This window comes from Gopherus flavomarginatus, chromosome 10 (assembly GCF_025201925.1).
Source record: "Gopherus flavomarginatus isolate rGopFla2 chromosome 10, rGopFla2.mat.asm, whole genome shotgun sequence".
NCBI classification, from domain to species: domain Eukaryota; kingdom Metazoa; phylum Chordata; order Testudines; family Testudinidae; genus Gopherus; species Gopherus flavomarginatus.
In genome coordinates, this window is record NC_066626.1 from 73,342,501 (window position 1) to 73,365,289 (window position 22,789).

At 42.5% G+C, this 22,789-nt stretch overlaps 1 protein-coding gene across 47 annotated transcripts in view; it reads left to right on the plus strand.

Annotated features, from left to right (window-relative positions):
* Positions 1–22,789, plus strand: part of CLASP1 (cytoplasmic linker associated protein 1) — a 278,689-nt gene that overhangs the window by 205,349 nt on the left and 50,551 nt on the right. For 46 of the 47 annotated variants that reach the window (XM_050916932.1, XM_050916931.1, XM_050916934.1 and 43 more), the window contains 5 exons: positions 619–863; positions 4,576–4,639; positions 6,590–6,753; positions 8,039–8,117; positions 11,817–11,960. In XM_050916932.1, the coding sequence (XP_050772889.1) occupies positions 619–863; positions 4,576–4,639; positions 6,590–6,753; positions 8,039–8,117; positions 11,817–11,960 (696 nt within the window). The remainder of the gene's footprint in view (positions 1–618; positions 864–4,575; positions 4,640–6,589; positions 6,754–8,038; positions 8,118–11,816; positions 11,961–22,789) is intronic. The other variant, XM_050916944.1, reaches the window with a different exon arrangement.

The window sequence follows — 22,789 nt, forward strand, 5'->3', positions numbered from 1 at the left end:
AGCCATTGAAATGAATGGGATTTGGATGTCTGACTCCCTTAAGTGCGTTTGAAAACCCTAGCCCAAATTAACACACAGGGGGCCAAAATTGTGCTTTCTTGTAAAGCAATATGAACCTGAAGTAACTTCACTGACTGCAGTGGAACTACTGTGGATTCACACCAGCGTATGACAGAGCAGAAATGGTCCTTTAGCTCTTATCTCCTTCTCTCTCTCGTTATTATTCCATCAGAATGTTTATTTGCAGAATCAGCTTCATATTTAATGAATTTGCTTGAAGTAAAAACTGTATTGTCAATCTGCAACCATGGAAATGTCCACTGTTTTCAATAAAAGCAACACATTATCTCATCAGGCATTAGCTAACATTTCTATTGGATCATTTATTGTATTTTGTTGGAGCATCAGTCACTTGTGTATTCCCTTCAAAATCAATGAGACTCTTCTTGCTAGAGTGAGTAAGATAAACAGGCCGGTGCTCCGTGACATTTTACCTTTGTGCCACTATTAACAATAGCCTCAAACTACCTTCACTGGCAATACAGGCAGAGCATCCTTTCCTCTGCTTTAATATAACTATAAACAGTTTACTCACTGTGGTTTTTTTCCCTCCTCCAGAAAAAGCCAGTGAGAAGAAGATATGAGCCGTATGGGATGTATTCTGATGATGATGCTAATAGCGACGCATCGAGTGCTTGCTCCGAGCGCTCATATGGTTCTAGGAATGGAGGCATTCCACACTATCTACGACAAACTGAAGATGTGGCTGAGGTCCTAAACCACTGTGCCAGTTCCAACTGGTCGGAGAGAAAAGAAGGGCTCATAGGCCTTCAGAATTTATTGAAGAGCCAGAGGACACTGAGGTGATCTTCCTAGCTTTGTAATGGTGGCCATTAGTGTTGTTTTGCTATGGTGCAGTCAGAATTCAGTATTTTTATCTCATATTGTGCTGACACATATTGTCTTTCATAGGCCTGAGATTGCCTCTGGGAGGAAGCCTCCCCGACCTGGTGGGATAGACTCACACTAGCTCCTCTCAAGCTAGTCCATTAATGATAGTGATGTGGACATTGCAGAGGGATGGTGGCTCAGGTTAGCGGCCAGAGTCCAAGCCCACCTGACCCTCTGGGCCTGAGCATGGATGGTTAGCCCAAGCTGTCACACCTCCCACAATGTCCATATGGCTATCCTCAACACGCTGGCTCGAGCACAGCTAGTGTGACTCTGTCTACCCAGGCTGGGAGACATGCTCCTAGCTGCAGTGTAGCCATTTCCTTTGAGGCCTTGCCTGCACCAATGTTCTTCAATAGAGCTTCTACCTGGTGGTAGCCATGTTGGGACAGTAGTACAGGCAGGTGAGCACTTCTCTCAGCTTGTCCCCATCTACTTGAGCACTCCCACTGCTGCTGTCTGTGGCAGTACAATGGTGAGAGATTTCCTACCAAAATGCTAATGTTGATACAACCAGAGTGTGCTACCATTTTCACATGTGACTCAGATATTTCAGGAAGTTTAGCTGCATACCTCATGTATGTGCCTTTGATCACAGACTGCTTAGCAGCTTTTCAGTGAAGCAAATGCTAGCCACATACAGTGAAAGGAAGCAAGGTGTTCGTGTTAAAAATGGGGTCAAGTAGTTCTGTATGTTAGAACAATTTATTTGTGACTGCTTACAGTTGTTAGAGTGGAAATTGTATTTGAGCCTCATATAGACAATGTAGCTTATAATGGGGTAGAAGAATGTTTGTAAGAATGTGAAGATTGTTTAGACTGGCTGAGATTTCATTTAAGGTGGAAGTATTTGTAAGCAAGTTGTTTGCATGTGGCTTTATTGTGGACTTGCTGAGTTGAAGAGAACATGTTAACAAATAGTTTCATTTAAAAAAAATCTGCTCTTTGGAATATTATAAAAAAGTGTTTTAAGTGCATTTAGAAATGGCAGTTGTCTGGGTAACAATTCCACAACTGTAGCTAGGTAGCAGGGCAAATATTTCACTAAAGGGTCTTTTTCAGTTACTTGCAAGTTTTTTGTGGTTTTGTTCTAATTAGCAGTTTAAGCAAAAATGTGTTTGAGAACAGTGCTGTGTTCTGACTGATAATAGAGAGGGTGGAAAAAATACACTTATACCATTGGAAAAAGATTTTCCAATCATTTATTTGAACACCTATAGCACCTCAGTAGGAGGTGCTAGGAAGTTTACATATGGAGGTGTAGACTTGAGGTTACAGATGCATCTTTTCATGGCCTGGTAAAAACTTTTTAAACTTGGTCATTTTGTAAGGGTTTTAAAATGTTGTTCTCCCATTTACACTTGTTGCTATACCAGAATGCAACGGTTCTCAACCTTTCCAGACTACAGGACCCCTTTCAGGAGTCTGATTTGTCTTGCTTACCCCAAGTCTCACCTCACTTAAACTACTTGCTTACAAAATCAGATATAAAAATACAAAAGTATCACAGCACACTATTACTGTAAAATTGCTGACTCTATCATTTTAAAATACATCGATTGGAATATAAATATTACACTTACATTTCACTGTGAGACTTGAGAGCCTTGTCTGAAGCCAGAGCCCCACTGCCCCAGACTGAAGCCTCTAACTTAGCTTTGTGGAGAACCCTGTGGCGTAGGGCCCCAGGCAGTTGCCCAGTTTGCCAGCCCCTAATGCTGGCCCTGCACTTGCAACACCCATAAACCCATCCTGTTAATTTATATAACAAGTTTAATAAGGGAGGGGATATTTTACTTTTCTGAACTTACTGGTTAAGGGTCCTTTTTCAGTTCTCCGTGCTGAATAGGGTTTGATCACGCGTAAGGCTACGATTTAGTCACCGGTATTTTTAGTAAAAGTCATGGACAGGTCACTGACAATAAACAAAAAGTCATGGCCAGTGACCTGACTGTGACTTTTACTAAAAATACAGCCAATTAAATCTTAGTGCTGGGGATAGGGGGGTGTGCTCCAGCAGATGCTGCTGCTCTGGTGGAGGGGTGCTCCAGTGGTCGCAGCTGCTCTTGGGTCGGGGCAGGTGGCAGCCCAGGGTCCCGCTGCTGCTCCAGGGGTTGGGGGTGGGAGCCGCCCATTACCCCATCGTTGCTGCTCTAGTCGGGGACAGTCCGAGGCACTGCCGCTGTTGCTCCTCCAGCTAGGGGGCGCCAGCAGCACCACAGTTCTTCCATGACCTCTGTGAAAGACTTGCAGCCTTAATCATGCGTTCTCTTCAGTGAGCATTCTGTGTGTGGAAAGGTTGCGGGGTCCAAGATAGTGTCAGAGTTTCATTATACGTACCCATGTTAACTGCTTCTTTACAATTTTCTAAAGTCCTTCTGTTATAAACTCATCCTGATTAGATCTACTGGATTTAGCCAGGGCCAGCAAGTCCCTCGAGACAATGTTGTTGAGCTGTTTATTTTAGTTTGGAACCTGTATTATTACCTTAGGACAGTGTGCATTGAAAATAGGGAAGTTCAGAATAGCTGTCCTTATGTATTCCTTGTCTGGAGATACATTTCATTAGGGAAATAAAAAGGAGTTCATTCCGAGGGAGCTGCAATCCCTATTGGGTCAGGCGAGAGTTGCAGAGCAGTCACTTGGAGTTTTTTTCTCGTTTCTCTGGAAACAGTGCTGTCTCAACACTGAATTAAGCTGACAGCTTGCTTTGGCAGTATTACAAGGACTGCTTTCCTCCGCATCCAGCTCTGTCTTCTCAGGAGACTGTCATCTTTGTCTTACGCTCTCTTAAAATCTGCATCAGTTTTTATGCTTAGAATACCGTTATTTGTGTGAAAATATCTCCTATTATTTATAAATAAGCTGCCTTTAAAAAGGTCACACTAATTCTAGACTATTAATGTACCCTTTCCTACTCTTTGAGGTTTGTTTTGGTTTTATCTGCATGGTTAGAGGTCTATGGATGAAACCCTTTTTGTGGAGAAAGGAAGCCTATAATCCTGACCTGAACTGGAGTTCTCCCTGCATTCACCCGTTCTCTCTAGTTTGAGAGGACAATATAGCGTTGTCAAAAAAACCCAGCATCCAGCTTATTCATTTATTTTCATTTGTTCTTTAATCAGGCAAAACTCTCATTGGCTCTGCTGGAAGTTTTGCTTGAGTAAGGAAGACAGATAAGGACCTTGGGATTTGGGCAATATTCTTTGCAACATATGCGATGGAGTTTTAGCACTAAAAATATTATGTACTGGCTCTACCAAAGCAGGGATCCATGGAGAAGTCTGCCCACAGAGAACTCCTCTACTCTTTTTTTGTTATCTTGGTTCACTGTTTGCTTACGTCCACTGTTACTGGCTTTTAGGAGCCATACGACAATGCCCCCCATTGCCAGTACAGTCCATACAAAGGCTCCTGGTAAAGACACCCACCCACCCACACAAAAGAGCAAAGTGTAGACACACATAAACAATGTAATTACTGCGGCTATATGCTGACATAAGTTAGGTCAATCAGGTCTAATTTAAAAGAGCAGATTGCCATCTTTTTTCAAGGACAGTTCTAGTCTACTCTGTTGTGAGTAAAAGATTTAGCTTTAATATAATGTTTTGTTGTGTGTTGTAGCCGAGTCGAATTAAAACGGCTGTGTGAGATCTTTACGCGCATGTTTGCTGACCCTCACAGCAAGGTAATGCATTTTTGGCTTACTCTCTTCCCTTACAATGTATACAGTTGTGTTGTCAGGATCTGGGTAATTGTGTGTTTGTGCCTATGACTTTACTGGATGGAATTGGAACTGATGACACACATGTTGCAGACCCTGCATTAGTTTAAGTGGTGGGGTTCTGTGCTCCAAGGGGCTCAATCCTGCAAGTTGCTGGGAGTTGGATGCCCAGCCCCTTTCAAGGCACTTATCACCTTGCAGAATCCAGACCTTGGAAGAGAAGGATCTGGGTTTTATTTCTGCTCCTGTGGTAACTGTCCATGATACAGAGCACAGTGACATCTGTGAAGCCCTAAATAGCCATGGCTTTGGTACAGTAGGAATGGCCGTTTATATGTATTAAGCAGCAGTATGGAAACTGCAGGGTGACTTTACATTTAAAGCAACGTTAATCATATGAGCATTTCAGCATCTTTGTAACACCGTCCTTCCAAGCAGTGGGCCAAGATCATCTCCATAGACCTACCGATCTCTCCTTCTCTAACTGGATCTTGAGTACCTTCCAGGACACATACACACCCCTCTCAGACTGTGTGGCACTCTGCCCATGCAAGTAGGGGTAGGAAGGTGTGGGAACAGGGGCGTGTATATAATCCCCCTTCAGTTTTTTCTGAAAAAGTTAATACTGCTTGGGACAGATCTCCCCACTGAGGGATCTGGGATACATTGTGGCCAGAAGGTTAGACATTTATAAACCCGATGAGAACATCCACAGTTACGTTAAAACGGGTTAAAAGAAATAATTAGGTTAATAAATCCTAGTGCTTCAGGGCATGTAGTAAACCAACACTAACTGGTGGGGGTCAGGCAGAAACTTCCTGTGTGGAGAGGTTATTCCATATGTGCCTACTGAAGACCTTCCTCTGAAGATCTAGTTATGGCCACAATTAGAGACAGGACACTGAACTAGATGGGCCACTGGTCTGATCCTGCCTGGCAGTTCTCATGCAAAAGAGATCAACTTTTTGGCTCTTAAAATTCTGTTCAATATGGCATCGCTAGGGTCAGTTGTGACTCTTTATGTTTGCGACAACATTTGCAACTTGTGAAAAGTTTTAGACTGTTGTAGAGTAGACCACATTCTGCTCTCGGTTACAGTGGTGTGAATCTTGGGTAACTTCATTGACTTCATAGCAATTTGATTTCATTATGTTATGACACAAATTTAACATCAGGTAAATTACTCAAGATTTCCACCAATGCAACTGAGATCAGAATTTGGCCCGTCATTGCTAACCAGGGACTCATCCATGCTGAATACATTTATTTAGCATTTGGGGGAGCTCCTGGGATTGTGCCATAGATATTGCAATGAATTGAGGGAGGGAGAAAAAATGAATAGAAAAAAAACGTTCATTTCATAAATTCATAAAGGGATACACATATATACACATCTAAAAAACAAACCTCATCCTGCTATCTTACTCATTTGAGTATGCCTGTTGGCTTTAAAGTTCCTACTCACTTGAGTAAGGAGACTGGATTTGGCCCAAGATGTATGATATTTAAAAAACTATGATTAAGAAAAGAAAGATGTTGTAAAAGTTTTTATAAGCCATCTATGAATCCACTGAAAAATTGCACCGGAGCAGTCAGCATTGATTCACTATGTGTACTAACAAGTGGTTTGTTTTGTTGCATGGCCTGCTTTGCGGTGGAACTCACAACAGAGAGTAAGTGTATTCATTCATTCCTTCTTCCTTAATCTGTTTAGAGTGACATTTTAATACGGCATATCCTGGATGTTTAATGTCAGTGATTTCTAGTGCTAACATGTTCGCTGAGAATATTCGTTCATAAAACTGACTCTAAAAAAAATCATTTTAAACCCCAGATTCTTTGTAGACTTTCTCTTGTGATCATTTCTGATTAAAAACGTAATTTCCCCTCTTTGAAATTTGCATTTATCTGTAGGTTTTCAGCATGTTTCTAGAAACCCTGGTAGATTTCATCATCATCCATAAAGACGACTTGCAAGATTGGCTGTTCGTTCTCCTGACACAGTTACTTAAGAAAATGGGAGCAGACTTGCTAGGATCTGTGCAGGCAAAAGTTCAGAAAGCTCTGGATGTAACAAGGTACAGTATGCAAAAGTTCTAGAGATGCTTTAATCCATCACCGGTGGTGCACCTCCTAGGCCTGCTTTGTTTTATGGATGGATGGTTTTAGAAACCATGCTTCCCACTTTTGTTTCAAGAGATGGACCAGATTTACCCCGTGTCAATCTGGACTAACCTCCCAGTGAAGTTAGTCTGGATGTTCGCCAACGTAACAAAGCAGATTCCAGTCCCCAATATCAGGTTAAAATAATGGACCAGATTTTCGTCGAAACTGCTCTCATTTTATATTGCTTAACTCCATTGATTTGAATGGAGTTATTTCTGATTTACATCCATGCAAATGAGAGCAGAATCATTTCTCATATATTTAGAAAACAGGGGCAGAAATCATCTTTTTGTTCTGTGTTTGTACAGCGCCTAGCACAGTGGCGTCCTGGTCCATAACTAGGGCTCCTAGGTGCTGCAGTCATACAAATAATAATAATAACCACAAACAAACTGTACTTACCTTGCTCTTAGCACTTTAGATTATTAAAAGTGAAAGAACATTGACATCTAATGTGCTTTGTTTCTTTGTGTTCATATTTAACGTTTGATTGCACTTTTTATTTCTCCCAGCTTGGATGGTGAGCACTAGTCATTTGTTGAGAAAACGAATAGTGCCTTAATACTAAGTACTGAGCATCTTAAACTTGTTCATGAACATCCAGCAAATCAGTAGCAAAATGAGAATAAGAACTCAGGTGTTCCTGCCTCCTAGCATGCATATTCTATCCACTGTAGCATTCTGTCTAGTCAAGGATGTCACATGTACCACATTTTCACACTCTGGTAGAGGTGGCACCATGAAAGGTTAATTTGCACAGGGCTTTTAAAATCCACTTGAAGAGAAGAAGATGAGAGAGGGAAAGAAAAGAGGAATCAAACACTGAAGCTAACCCAGGAAGAAATAAACCATGATCTGCTATTGATTAGAAAATGAAAAAGCAACATAAAGTAGGGAGAGGAAGAACAGGGGTGACAAAAGCAGGAAGGATGTACATAATATGGGCTGAGTAGTTTTCTGTGAATATATTGATTTGACAGATTTCACCAGTGTTAATGAATAATTCATTCAACACATTTACATTTGTGATATTCAACTCATTTGGTAGCTGGTCAAACACAGGTGAAGGTTACAGAATGTTTTAATATTTAAAGGCTATTTCTGTGATTCTTTAGTAATTTTTTTCTGTAAGTTTAAATATATTAAAATGTGTTTGTTCTAATAATAATGGAAAGCTTTTTTCCTCTCTCTGAACAGGGATTCTTTTCCGTTTGATCAGCAGTTTAACATTTTGATGAGATTTATTGTAGATCAGACCCAAACACCAAACCTCAAGGTAAGCAGTGAAAACGTTTGCATTGCAACATAAACAGAGAATATCAGGGTTGGAAGGAACCTCAGGAGGTCAGTTAGTCCAACCCCCTGCTCAAAGCAGGACCAGTTCCCAACTAAATCATCCCAGCCAGGGCTTTGTCAAGACTGACCTTAAAAACCTCTAAGGAAGGAGATACCACCACCTCCCTAGGTAACCCATTCCAGTGCTTCACTATCCTCCTAGTGAAAAAGTTTTTCCTAATATCCAACCTAAACCTCCCCCACTGCAACTTGAGACCATTACTCCTTCTGTCATATGGTACCACTGAGAACAGTCTAGATCCATCCTCTTTGGAACCCCCTTTCAGGTAGTTGAAAGCAGCTATCAAATCCCCCCTCATTCTTCTCTTCTGCAGACTAATCAATAACATGGTCCATTTAAATCTCAGGATGTGTTTTAAAACACTTGATCATACTTGAGTACCTAATAGTCACAGGAAAAATAACTACTTGAAAGCACATGTATAATACGACACTTATAAAACACAATACTTTTGATGTATTTTGCAATATTTTACATATACTAATACCTTTTGGTAAAATTTTCAAAAATGCTTAAGGGTTTAGCTACACAAGCAACTGTACAGCGCTGGGTATTAAAGCTGTCTTCGTACAGCTGTGTAGAGAAAGTGCTGCAGTGTGGCCACATTTGCAGCATTTGCAGCAGTGTTGGGAGTGGTGCATTATGGGCAGCTATCCCAGCGTTCAAGTGGCTGCAAAGTGCTTTTCAAAAGAGAGGGGTGGGGTGGAGTGTGACAGGGAGCGTGGGGGGGAGAGAGAGAGAGAGCGTGGATTTTTGGAGACGACACTGTGTCTGCTTCCTGCCTTGCAAATTCCGACCACTTCCCCCACCCCTCTCTCATTCACTCTTAAATGCAAATAGCCTTCAGACCAGATAAGCAGCTGCTCCGACAGACTCCCCCTGTTTCTCTCCTCAAGCAAACACTAGCTCGAGCAAACAGTAGCTGTGTTTGTTTTTTAGATAAGAAGCTCCCGGAGCCCCAGTTCACAACAAAACAAAGAGAGTTCTTTTGTTAAAAGCATTATGGGAAAATTCCAGACGTCAGTTACAGCGTAGTAAGATTAATCGCTGTTTACATTGGCACTCTTGCGCTGCAGCACCAGCGCTGTTCTCTTTATTCCTCTCGTCCATGTGGAGTACAACCAGCGCTGTATGTGCCTTGCCAGTGTGGACGGGGAGTAAATTGCAGCACTGTAAAGCCACTACCAGCGCTGCAACTCTCCAGTGTAGCCAAGGCGTAAGTTCCATTTTCAAAACTGACTTAGGCTAAGTGCAGAAGGGCCAGATTCTATAAGATATTTAGGCAGCTAAAGATGCAGATAGGCACCTAGTTAAAGTTGCCAATCTTCCTGGATTGGCCGGAAGTCTCCCAGAATTGGAATTGATCTCCCAATGGCTACTGAAACCAATCTGGGAGGTTTTAAGAGGCCGCTAAAAGTGCAGTCAGCACGGAGGGGTTAAGGCAAGTTCCCTACCTGCCATGCCTCTGTGCGGCTCCCAGAAGCGACTGGCACATCTCTCTGGCTCCTAGGCGCAGAGGCAGCCAAGGGGTGTCTGCGTGCTGCCCTTGCCCCGAGCGCCAACTCCGCAGCTCCCAGGAACCATGGCCAATGGGAGCTCTGAGGGATGGTGCCAGAAGGCAGGGGCAGTGTGCAGAGCCACCTGGCTACCCCTGAGCCTAGGAGCTGGACATGCCAGTTGCCTCTGGTAGCCACCCCTCCTGCACCCCAACCCCCTGATGAAAGTGGGGGGGGGTGAAGTGAGCAGAGGGTGGGACCTCGGAGAAGGGGTGGGGCGGAGGTGTGGCCTCATGGGGGGAGGGGCCAAGGTGAGGCAAGGGTGTTTGGGTTTGTGCAATTAGACAGTTGGCAATCCTACACCTAGTGGGGGTTTTAAATGAGCCATTGGACATAATTCTCATTGAAATCAAGCTGTTTTTGAAAGTCTCACTAGAAAATCAGTGGTGCTTCGTCTTCCTAAATGCCTAAGTCATTCTGGAAAATGGGGTCTATTCTCCTGCATTACTTAAGTGCTTTAAAAAGTTTATCCAGGGACACACTCAATCTATTAAGGTCCCAAAACAGAGGAAGGTGGCAGGTTCTAGGAACTTGCATAGGAATGTAGGTTTCCTCTCTTCCTGGCAGATGGTTCTTGTTAATTCCAGCCATGATATAAATGGGTCTCTTTGAGACAGAGGTAATACGGTCTGAAAGAGAAACATTAGACTGAGATTTGTTTTGTTATCTGAGATACTACATTCTATCAAAGGAATATGTTTGGGTTATATAGGTGTGTGTAGAGAGTTCTGTATGAGTTGGCTACTTCAAAGGTGAATGAACTTCAGAAACTCCAGGAATCATGTATTCTTTTTTTTCCAGATGCATGCAGTAATGCAAAAGGTGTCTTATGAAAGGGAGGGAGAACACCATTGCCATAAGTAGAAATTCAGAGCCTAGTGGAAACCCAACCATGGGCATTTAAAAAAATCTTAATTAAGACAGGAGTCCAAAGTTTTTGCCCAGACAGACAATGCTGCAATATACGTGAGACTGCTAGGCTGCAGGTTCTCAAGCAGTCAGTATAGGGGAAGGTTCCTTTTGTTTCTGAAATGTAACACACAAATACATTTTATGGAATAGGTAAAGACATAACTTTTACTTTTTACGAGCTCATATCCTTTTGTAAAAATCCTATCTAATTTGTGAGAAAATTATAACTTTCCTATAGGTGTCTTGCACAATCTTATACAATTTAATTGTATTCTAGTTACAGAATTCTGTAGATCCTCTATTAAAATTCTATAGGTTTTTAGAGTAATTTCTGTAAAACCCTATAGTTTAGTCCCTATTAAATTCTACAGGCATTTTCCATAAAACTATGTATACCTTTCTAATAGATTTTCAGAAGGGTACTCTGTCTTCATTAAGAAGTGACAAAGAGTCCTGTGGCACCTTATAGACTAACAGATGTATTGGAGCATAAGCTTTCGTGGGTGAGTACCCACTTTGTCAGACGCATGACACAGACGTATTCACCCACAAAAATTTATGCTCCAATACAACTGTTAGGCCTTGGCTACACTCACACTTTACAGCGCTGCAAGTGGGGTGTGAAAAAACACCCCCCTGGGCGCTGCAAGATACAGTGCTGTAAAGCGTCAGTGTAATCAGGGCAGCAGCGCTGGGAGCGCGGCTCCCAGCGCTGCACGCTACACCCGTAAGGGATGTGGTTTACATGCAGCGCTGGGAGAGCTCTCTCCCAGCGCTGCTGCTCTGACTACACTCACACTTCAAAGCGCTGCCGCGGCAGTGCTGCCGGGGCAGCGCTTTGAAATTCCAGATGTAGCCATACCCTTAGTCTGTAAGGTGCCACAGGACTCTTTGTCACTTTTTACAGATCCGGATTAACACGGCTACCCCTCTGATACTGTCTTCATTAATCATTTACATGCAGGATGGTGATCTAGACCTGTACAATGAGCTGTAAGATTGTCCAATTCATGTTTCTTTTTCATTATGGCTCATTGTAGAGCAGAGATCAGCTTACAAGTTTTATGTTTGGCACAGGATAGTTCTGAGCAATGTCCACCTTCCATCATCTCTCCAACAAAGGATGACAATATACTTTTATGTTTCTTAGGTAAAAGTTGCAATCCTGAAGTACATTGAGTCCCTGGCAAGACAGATGGACCCAACAGACTTTGTGAACTCCAGTGAGACCAGACTTGCTGTATCTAGAATCATAACTTGGACAACAGAACCAAAGAGCTCAGATGTAAGAAAGGTAGGTTAGAATGATTAAGTTATTGCAAGTGGGACTGTTACCCTGACTAATGGCAATTAAATTAAGTCTGAAGACAATGAAAAATTGCATGGTTAGGCGATTTGTAAGGGTTTTTGTTTGTTTGTTTGTTTTCCTTCCCCTGTATCTATTTTGTAATGTTAAGTAAAACATTTTCAAAGTGTTATATTAGCTTTGTTTCTACAATGTAACCGTTGAGATAAAACAGAACCTTTGACAATTTGGGTTTATTCAATACATAAGTTTAAAAGAAACAAAAGGAAGTACAGTCAATCTGTGCAACTCATTGCCATGTGAAGGCCAAAAGTTACTGAGTTCAAAAAAGAATTAGATAACTTCATGGAAGGTAGGTCCATCAATGGCGATTAGCCAAGATGGTCAGGTATGCAACCCCATGCTCTGGGTAGCCCTACTCCTCCAGCTACTGGAAGCTGGGACTGGACTGCAGGGGATGGATTACTCAAAATTACCCTGTTCTGTTAATTCCCTCAGAAACATCTGGCACTGCCCACTGTCAGAGACAGGATATTAGGCTAGATGGACCATTGGTCTGACTCAGTATGACCATTCGAAGGTGTTTTTGAAATATCTTTGTCTGTATTTTCCTCCAGTCGATTGTCGTGCAGGTGAATGATTAAATTGCTCACCATTACAATGCAAAGAGAAAGTAGACTGACCAAGTGTATATTTTGGTAAGCAGTTGGTGACACATGGGAAGTAATTTTTTTTTGTGGTCATTTAGCTAAAGATCCAGTGCTCTGTACACTATGTGCTCCAAATGAAATCGGATATAATCTCTGAGATATGGTGTTTAAAAATACCACTAAGGTGCTGAGTACCTTTGACTCCTATTAAAGTTGGTTGGTATGTCTTGTCCAGAAAAAGCTGTCAAGTTTAGATCAGGCTTAGTTAATGTGAGCTAAATTGATGCTTTTCCTAGTGTAGATGCATGATAACAGACAAGCAGAAATTGAGCTAACAGAGTCACCCTGAATCTGCACTAGAAAAAAGATCAATTTTAGGCTGGGTTTAGCTAATGTGTTGACAAAACACAACTGAAACTCAAAACACTTTTCCTAGTTAAGACAAACCCAGGGAAAGTTTGAGGATGTTCAGCAGTTAGGGTGACCAGACGTTCCGATTTTATAGGGACAGTCCCGATTTTTGGGTCTTTTTCTTATATAGGTTCCTATTACCCCCCACCCCAAGCCCGATTTTTCACAGTTGCTGTCTGGTCAACCTATCAGCAGTTCATCACAATGGATCCTTAATGTAAGTTGTAGGTTCCTAGAAAGACACAGATGAACAAAAAGGTACTAGAAATTTCACCTAAGTATTAAAATGTGCAGAGCCTGTAATTGTTTAAATATTTTATTTGTTGCCTTAATGTCAAAACAATATTTTAGCATTTTATAACTCCAGTAAAAAGGGAGTATTTGCTTGTAAATAAGCAAATTTCTTTCTGTAAATGAGTGTTTATTACTTATGGTGTATGCCTTAATATGCTCCTGAAAATCTTCCTTGAGTATCAGAGGTACTGCAAATGCACCAGAGCTCCCAAATATCAGCCCGGAATCTCCAAAGAAAGTTTTCACCTCCATGTTATACACATTCTAGCACAAGCCAGAAACGTTTTTGTGCACTCTTTAGAAGCACTCCCTCAGGGATTATTCACAGTAGTGCAAGTTGACACTTTTCTTCAGCAGGACAGTCTCTGCTCTCAGTAGCAGCTGTGATGACTTTAAAGCTCAGACTAAATCTAAAGCAACCTGGAATGCACATATCCATTTTAAATCAGAAAGAATTAAATGAAGAATGAAACTGCATGCTTGTTCCCTGGGCTTCACCTGAACCCCAAATGTTTCAATCTGATTAATTTACTGCTTGGTGACAGGAGAGAGAGAGAGAGAGAGGGAGGGAGGGAGTGCTAGAGTGAATTCTTTAGTAGCTCAGTAAAGTTGTAGCTCTCTGTTTAACTACTAAAATTATGGCTTGAAAGGCAAAAGCTCTGGGGATTGCACAGCTGAAAAAAATGTTTCCACCGCTAGGTGTCATCATTGCTGCATGCAAAATTGAAGAGGAGCCCCTCTGCTGCAGCTGAAAATGTGGATGCATAGGACAGTCAGATTCCAGTATTGTTAACATATACAGCCAGTGTGTATTGGGAGTAAGTGTTTGTTCATAGCTTCATCTACTGCAGAGATCTATGTCAACTGCTAGTTAATTCTAACTAAACAATACTCTAATAATTGTCACACTGCCTTGGAGGCTGATCTGAGATTCCTGAATCTATTCTATTAAAACCTACATGTGGCTACTACACTTGGCTGAAAAGCTTTATTGTAGGTTACCCAATTAAAGCAAAATATTAATTTTTGGTTACTAAAAATAAGCAGAGTGCCCATATAATCCGTGCCTTCATTTGTCAACAGGACTGATGCCTTTATATATAAATAAATAACCCATTAATATCAAGAAGCACACCATGCAAACTGCAGGCTCTGGTTGTGACAATGGTTAGCAACAGCAAATGGTTTATGCAGAATCATCAGCCCTTGTCTCTGGCAAGGTCGCAGTCAGTGAAGTTGTTAAATTCATGATACAATAATGAATTGAGTGATCATGGGCCCGTTAAAACAGGCAAAATTTGCTCTGAAGAACACAGATTAAAGACATGTTTTGTTGAGAACACGGAATAGAATGTGGAACAGAATACCAGAATTTTACATCAAAAAGGTTTATTTTTATTCCAGAGAAGCTTGAATCAAGAGAGATCAGTCCTTTAGTGAATTTATTGCGCGTGAAAGGGGCCAGCTTGCCAGCCCTGAAGACCGAGGTTCTCTGGCTACAGAACAGATGTCTTAAATGCAAACTTTCCCACAACCAGAAATGGTGGGGACCATCTCGAGAATGACAAGGAGAGTTCAGTCTCCAAGTAACTAAGTGCCTACATGCTGAGACTGCCAAGAAGGGCTGTAATTAGTATAAAGTGTTGCGGTCATTTGTCCAGCAGGAAATGGATTGAGACCATCTGCTCAGTTCACACAGCCCATGTAATGGAAACAACTTTTGCTCCCTATGGACAAGTCACGCATTACAGTGGTGCAGTTCATGTACACTAGGGGTTTGCACTGGTGTAACTACATCATGGTAGCTACGCTGGTACAAAACTCACAATGTAGACAGGGCCTCAGACTGTAAGTGCTACTGCGCAGGGGATGTCTCCTGTGTATTGTATAGTGCCTGACACAAGTGGGGCCCTAACTGGTGTAATAGAAATAATTAATATGGATAATAATTGAAGAAGCCTTCATGTCATGTTTTCTAGACCTTTAATCATTTTTGTTGCTCTTCTCTGGACTTCCTTCAATATGTCCATATCTTTCCTGAAATGTGGCTCCCAGAACTGGACAAAATACTCCAGTTGAGACCTTCTCAGCATGGAATAGAGCAGAAGAATTACTTCTCATGTTTTGCTTACAACACTCCTGCTAATACATCCCAGAATGATGTTCGCTTTTTTTGCACACTATTGACTCATATTTAGCTTGTGATCCACTTTAACCTCCACATCCCTGTCTGCACTACTCCCTGGCAGTCATTTCCCATTTCGTATGTGTGCAACTGGTGGCTTCCGTCCTAAGTGGAGTACTTTACAGTCATCCTTATTTAGTTTAATCCTGTTTACTTCAGACCATTTCTTCAGTTTGTCCAAATCATTTTGAATTTTAATCCTATCTTCTTAAGCACTTTCAACCCCTCCCAGCTCGGCATTGTCTGCATATGTATAAGTGTACTCTCAATGCCATTATCTAAATCATTGATGAAGGTATTGAACAGAACTGGACCCCAGACTGATCTCTGTGGAACCCCATTCGATATGCCCTTTGAGCTTTACTGTGAACCACTGATGATTACTTTCTAGGAATGGTTTTCCAACCAGTTATGCACCCACCTTATAGTAGCTCCACCTAGGTTTATTTCCCTAGTTTGTTTATGAGAAGGTCATGCAAGACAGTAGTATTAGAAGCCGTACTAAAGTCATGATATACCACATCTACTGCTTCCTCCCATCCACAAAGCTGTTAGGTTGGTTTAATGTGATTTGTTCTTGACAAATCCATGCTGACTGTTACTTATCACCTTATTATCTTCTAGGTGTTGCAAACTGATTGCTTAATTATTTGGTCCATTATCTTTCTGGGTATTGAAGTTAAGCTGACTGGTCTGTAATTCCCCGGGTTGCCCTTATTCCCTTTTTTATAGATGAGCACTATATCGGCCCTCTTCCAGTCCTCTGGAATCTCCCGTATTGCATGAGTTTTGAAGATAATCGCTAATGGCTCAGACATCTCCTCAGTCAGCTGCTTGAGTATTCTAGGATGTATTTCATCAGGCTCTGGTGACTTGAAAATATCTAACTTGTCTAAGTAATTTTTAACTTGTTCTTTCCCTATTTTAGCCTCAGATCCTACCTCATTTTTATTGGCATTTACTATGTTAGATGTCCTATCGCTACTAACCTTTTTTGGTGAAAACTGAAACAAGAGAGGCATTTAACACTTTTCCCATTCCCATATGTTCTGTTATTGTCTTTCCCACCCCACTGAGTAATGGGCCTAACCTGTCCTTAGTCTTCCTCATGCTTCTAATGTATTTGTAGAATGTTTTCTTGTTACCCTCTATGTCTCTAGCTAGTTTAATCTTGTTTTGTGTCTTGGCCTTTCTAATTTTGTCTCTGTGTACATGTGTTATTTGTTTTTATTCATCCTTTGTAATTTGACCTAGCTTCCACTTTCTGTAGGACTCTCTTTTGAGTTTCAGATCACTGTAGATCTCCTGGTTAAGCCAAGGTGGTCTTTTGCCATACATCCTACCTTTCCTATGCAGTGGGATAGTTTGCTCTTGTGCCCTTAATAATGTCTCCTTGAAAAACTGCCAAATCTCTTGAATCGTTTTCTCCTTAGACTTGTTTACCAACTCCCTGAGTTGCTAAAGTCAGCCTTCTTGAAATCTGTTATCTTTATTGTGTTGTTTTCCCACCTACCATTCCTTAGAATCATGAACTCTACCATTTCATGGTCACTTTCACCAAAGCTGCCTTTCACTTTCAAATTCTCAACCAGTTTTTCCCTGTTTGCCAAAACTATATCTAGAACAGCCTCTCCCCAGTGACTTTCTCCACCTTCTGAAATAAAAAATTGTCTCCAATACATTCAGATAATGTATTGGATAATCTGTGCCCTGCTGTGTTACTTTCTCAACAGATGTCTGGGTAGTTAAAGACCCCATCATCACCAAGTCCTATGGTTTGGATGATTTTGTTAATTGTTTAATAAAAGCCTCATCCACTTCTTCCTAGTTAGGTAGTCTGTAATAGACCCCTACCACGACATCACCCTTGGTTTTTTACCCCTTTTATACTTACTCAGAGACTTTCAAAAAGTCTGGCTCCTATTTCCACCTCAACCTCAGTGCAAGCGTATACACCTTTGATATATGAGGCAACACCTCCTTCCATTTTTCCCTGCCTGTCCTTCCTGAGCAAGCTATAACTTCTATACCAACATTCCAAACGTTCTGCTGTGTCTCCAGAGGTGGTTTATATTTGTGCGTAGGTAATACCTGCATCTAAACTTATGACTCACTGTAACTTTAAACAGTTGTGATCTACTTTAAAGAAAGGGGTAGTTAACACCAGTTAGTTTTTATGAAATGTCATGATTCCACCTCACAGTGAAATGGAAATAAATGTATGTTCAGTTCACAGTGAAAAACTATTGACTGTGGCAGTAAATTGCTCATGGTCAAAACTGTTAAGTTTAATTTTTAAAACAGGGGGAACTACAATGATATCCAGAGTGTTACGGGGTAAATATCTCCCCTGCATTTAAAGACTGTTAACACTAGAGAGTATTTACTCTGCTGCATATGAGCTATGAGTAACTTGCTAGAAACCATACTAGAAAGGGGTGAAAGGCAATTTAGTGTGCGCAGAACAAAAGCTATCCGCTGCATCACAGCTCATGCTCTATGTGTAAAGCGGGTTTTGTGGAGCATGGATCAGATTTTGTCCTCAGATGCAATGGAATTGTGCCTGGGTATCTGATGGCAAACTATAGCTGTAATGTAAGCATGTAAATTGCTGTCAGTTTCACTAAAATGCGTTGCTTGGGTGATACTATTCAGAAGCAGTGTGACCTTGTAGATGGAGCATTGGACTGGGCCTCAGAAGACCTGGGTTCTATTACGGGGGCCGCTGCTAGTCTGCTGCCTGACCTTGGGCAAGTCATTCACCTCTTTGTGCCTCAGTTTCTCATCTGTGAAATGGGAATTATGATTCTGAACTTCTTTGTAAAGAGGTACTGATGACAAAGTGCTATTTAAGATCTGGATGTTGTTATTACCGTTCAGGAAAAGTGACACAAAATTGCAGTGCAAATAGTGGTGATGCGGATAAATTGCAGTTATCAATACATGAGCTTAAATTTGCATGTAATTACTGATATTTCATGGGGAGTTACCATGTAGTCCTTACTCAGGTAAAACTCCAATTGAATTTGGATTACAGGATCAGGCCTCCTCTGTGGGAAAATACTCTAAGTACTATGAAGTGAATTGTTTTGTCATTTCCAGAGTCAAATCCAATTCTACGGTTACACCACTGGTTGCAGATAGGCATTTTGACCCTAGGTATATAACTCATCAGTAAGGCTTTGTGTTTGTCATGGATTCCATGACTTTTCATGACCTCTGTGACTTCTGCAGCAGCCTGTGTGCTGGCCCTGGAGCCGCCTGAGCAGCTTAGGCAGCCCGTGGGCAGGGCCGGTGCAACCATTTAGGCAAACTAGGCGGCCGCCTAGGGCGCCTAGTGGTTGGGGGCACCTAAAAGTCCCCTCAGGCGAGGAGGTGGAGTGGAGTTGAGCTGGGGGGGGGGGCGTGCGGGGAAGGCGCACAGGGGAACAGCTCCCCGCCCCAGCTCACCTCCGCTCTGCCTCCTCCACTGAGCACACAGCCCAGCTCTAAGTCTCCTCCAATCAGCGCCGCAAGCCTGGGCAGGGAGGAGAATTAGAGCAGCGCCAGCATGCTCAGTGGAGGAAGCGCAGCCGAGGTGAGCTGAGGCGGGCTACCCAGGCAGGGTTAGCTTCCGCGGGGGGAGTCTCCCTAGGCAGGGTTAGCTGCCGTGGCAGGGGGAGGTCTCCCCAGGCAGGGTTAGCTGCCGTGGCGGGGAGGAGGGAAGTTTTCCCAGGCAGGGTTAGCTGCTATGGCCGGGGGGAGGGAGAAGGTGGAGGTCTCCCCAGGCAGGGTTAGATGCTGTGGTGGAGGGAGTCTCCCTGGGTGAGGTTAGTTGCCGTGGGGGGGATGGGGAGGTAGAGGGGTTAGCTGTCACGGTGGTGGAGGTAGCTGCTGCGGGGCAGGCTCCCCGGGTCGGTTGCTGAATTAGCTGCCGTGGGGGGGGAGCCGGGTTAGCTGGGTGGGGGGTGCAAGGTGGAAGTTTCACCTAGGGTGCGAAACTTCCTTGCACCGGCCCTGCCCATGGGCCAGTCACACTGGCTGCTGCTGGCGTTGTCTCGGCCTCCTCACCACCCAGCAGCAGGAGTTTGCGTGTGGGGGACTGAGGGCTGGGGTGTGGGGCAGTGGTTACCCGGGGTGGGGCTCCCCAGAAGGGCAACAGGAATTCCCTTCCCTCAACTCCTAACTCCACATGCTGCCTCTGCCGTCAGGCACCGCCCCCACAGCTCCCATTGGCCACAGTTCCCAGCAAATGGGAGCTGCAGAACCAGGGCTTGGGGCAGAGTGGAGGCAGCACATGGAGCTAGGAGCTGGACGTCGCCGCTTCCCAGAAGCTGGGTAGGGAACCTGCCAACCCCCAAGCACCCGTGGCACCCCCCTAGGCAGTAAACCACCCCCCCGAGTACTCGGGCTGCCCCCAGCACTCTCTCTCCCTCACCCCCCAAGATGCCCCCTCCCAAGTTTTAGTCAGGGGTATATAGTAAAAGTCATAGACAGGTCATGGGCTGTGAATTTTTGTTTACTGCCTGTGACCTGTCTATGACTTTTACTAATAATACCTGTGACTAAAACGTAGCCTTTACTCATCAGTTCTGCTGAATTCTGGTAAATTTTATGTGTAAAGAAGCCTAGTATTGATGTTTAGTTCAGAATGTGGGGATGTCCCACACCATGAAGAACAATGGCAAGGTATGCAAAAACAGATTGACCTGGGCATTTAAAACAAGTTTTTGTGCCGGTTGAACAGGAACCAGGCCCCCCAAGGTGACAGGCCAGTGCTTTACATGACACTTTGCCTGCTGTCCTGCTAATAAGTAAAATCTTGATCGCCTTGATGTCAGTGATAAAACTCCCAGTAAATTCAGTTGGACCATGATTTGGTCCATTGCCTTCACAGGAAAGAAGAAAATCTCCCAGTTACCTGACATGTCCCCAGGGTATTTATGCTGATGAATTGTGATTATCTAGGTGGTTTACTGTACAAGCCTGGAATTGTGGCATGTTACGTGACATCCTTGTGTCACGCAGTGCCATTCCATCTCCTGCTGGTGTGTCTGAGAACTTGGAACGCTACTTTTTCAACTGCTCTAGTTTTAAACTGAGCTTTGGGCAAAGTGTCCCCAATTTTGATGCAACTGCACGGCCCCCAGGTACAATCCAGCTAACCTATGTGGAGACCCCAGAAGAATGGGACTCAACTGAGATGACAGAGCCATTGCAAGAAGAGTGGAAAAGCACAAACGACCACGTAGTATCACTTGAACTCACACCAAGATGAAATTCACCTCTATATGTAGAGCCTTCATCAATCTCTTATATTAATTGTTTTAATGCTGCTGGTCCATCGCTGGTGTAGATTTCACTCACCAGTGCATATGAACTAAAACAAGTTCGAAGCCAAAATAGTTTTTGAGATGGATTAAATCCAGAAACCCGTTAAAGATTCTCGTAAGCACTTGGAATGAGCAAGGGAGAGAGCACAGGTCTCGGATCTAACATGAGTTAATTTTATGAAAAGTGATATACGATATTGAGAACAAGTGGAAGGCTTTAGCAACAATAGGAAACCATTTCTAAGTTATATCAAGAGAAAAGGATAAATCCAGAAGAAAGATATCAGACCAGCAAATACTCAAGGAAGTGAACGGCGGTCATCTATTAAAGATTATGGTATGGGAAGCAATATATTAACAGATACTGGTATTGTCACTTTGAAAAAAGATATTATGGTTAAAATACAGATCTTACTGTTTAAAATGGGAGTAAATATGTAGGCTATATAAGGACCCATGCAATGGTCAGAAGAACAAACTTTGCTACAAAAATGCAAACAGATTCCTTTGTAGCAGTACTACAGGACGAAAGCTGCAAAATCACTCCTGGAGCTTCCACAGTGCTGCTCTGACTGTATTTGAGACATGATTGGGCTGGCAAAAATCCACTGAAGTGCAGCATGTCTGGTGCCTGGCCTGTATGAAGCACTGCTGTGATTTAATTAAAAGCTCTGCTGAAAAGGAGTCTCTGAAGGCTTTCAATGAACTGTAATTGTGGCATGCACCCTGGACATGTTACTGAGCAACAGCTAATGATAGTCTTGGACTTCTGAGGTAGCAACAGGATAAAAGAATATTGGCGGATTTTTAATAAAAGGCGGATTTTTTTTTTTTAATGCTGCTCTGAGGGTTCAAATCGGATTTCCAAGAAGCTACCACAGATGCACGTTGTTGGTGCTAAACAAATAAGACCACTGCACACTGTTGTACTAGCACCAAATGTCAGATGTTCACCTCTGGGTAGTGACATTGTGCCTGCACGATTTAGGCAGTTCCTGTGTGTGTGCAGGTACTTCTTTTTTTGTGTGCAAATGCAGGATGTATACACACAATTGGTACACATGCACATTTTTTTTGCAAAGAGAGGCAATTTATACAGCAGTATTTAGTGCTATGAATTACTATAAAGGACCTGATGTATGGATCACTCTCAACTGCCATGGACTTCTGCACATTGTCAGAATGGACTCTAAGACCTCTTCTCCTTGGAGCTCTAGTTCAATTTTTGGGCCCAATTCTTCAATGCCCTACAGCTTGTGCAGACGTTTACCCCTGTGTAAAATGCAAATTCGCTGTGCGTGACCCGGGAGCTCTGGTTTGGTAATATTCTGAGACCCACCCTGTCCATGTGTCATTGGCTATACGAAGAGTCCAGCAATGGAGAATCGGGTTTTGGGATTCCGTCAAGACCATATGGGGACTAAATCAGTACTGTGACTGTGTTGCTGAGATCCACCTTGTAATGCAGGTCTTTTAAAGAAATCAAGATGTACGAGTGCAAAGACTAACCATTTTCCATGACCTCAAGATTATCCCTATACTTACAAACAACTGATGGAGAAAATCTATAATAAAAATTTCAAAATGAGCATTTTTTTTTACATGATTTCCTTTAATCTTGTTAAAAAATAAAGATCTCTGTATACTCAATCTTGTTTCCAAAAATGTTGTGGTCATTTTCTGTTTGTTTAGTATTTGAGGCAGGACTGCTGTGTGAGGCCAAAGATTTTTATTGTACTCTCTGTAAGAAACCGATTTTCTAACATTCTTAGGCTCACAGTTGAAAATTTTTAGGGCTTTTTGGATAGCAAAGTCCCTAGAGTAAATCATTTCCTTAAAATGACCATTATGGATTTTTATGGTACTTTGGGATCCCTTGGCTTGAAAGCAGTTTTATTCAACAAACAGTTGTTTTTATTACAGGGTGGTATTTAAGTAAAATAAAGTATTTTACAGTTTAAAGCT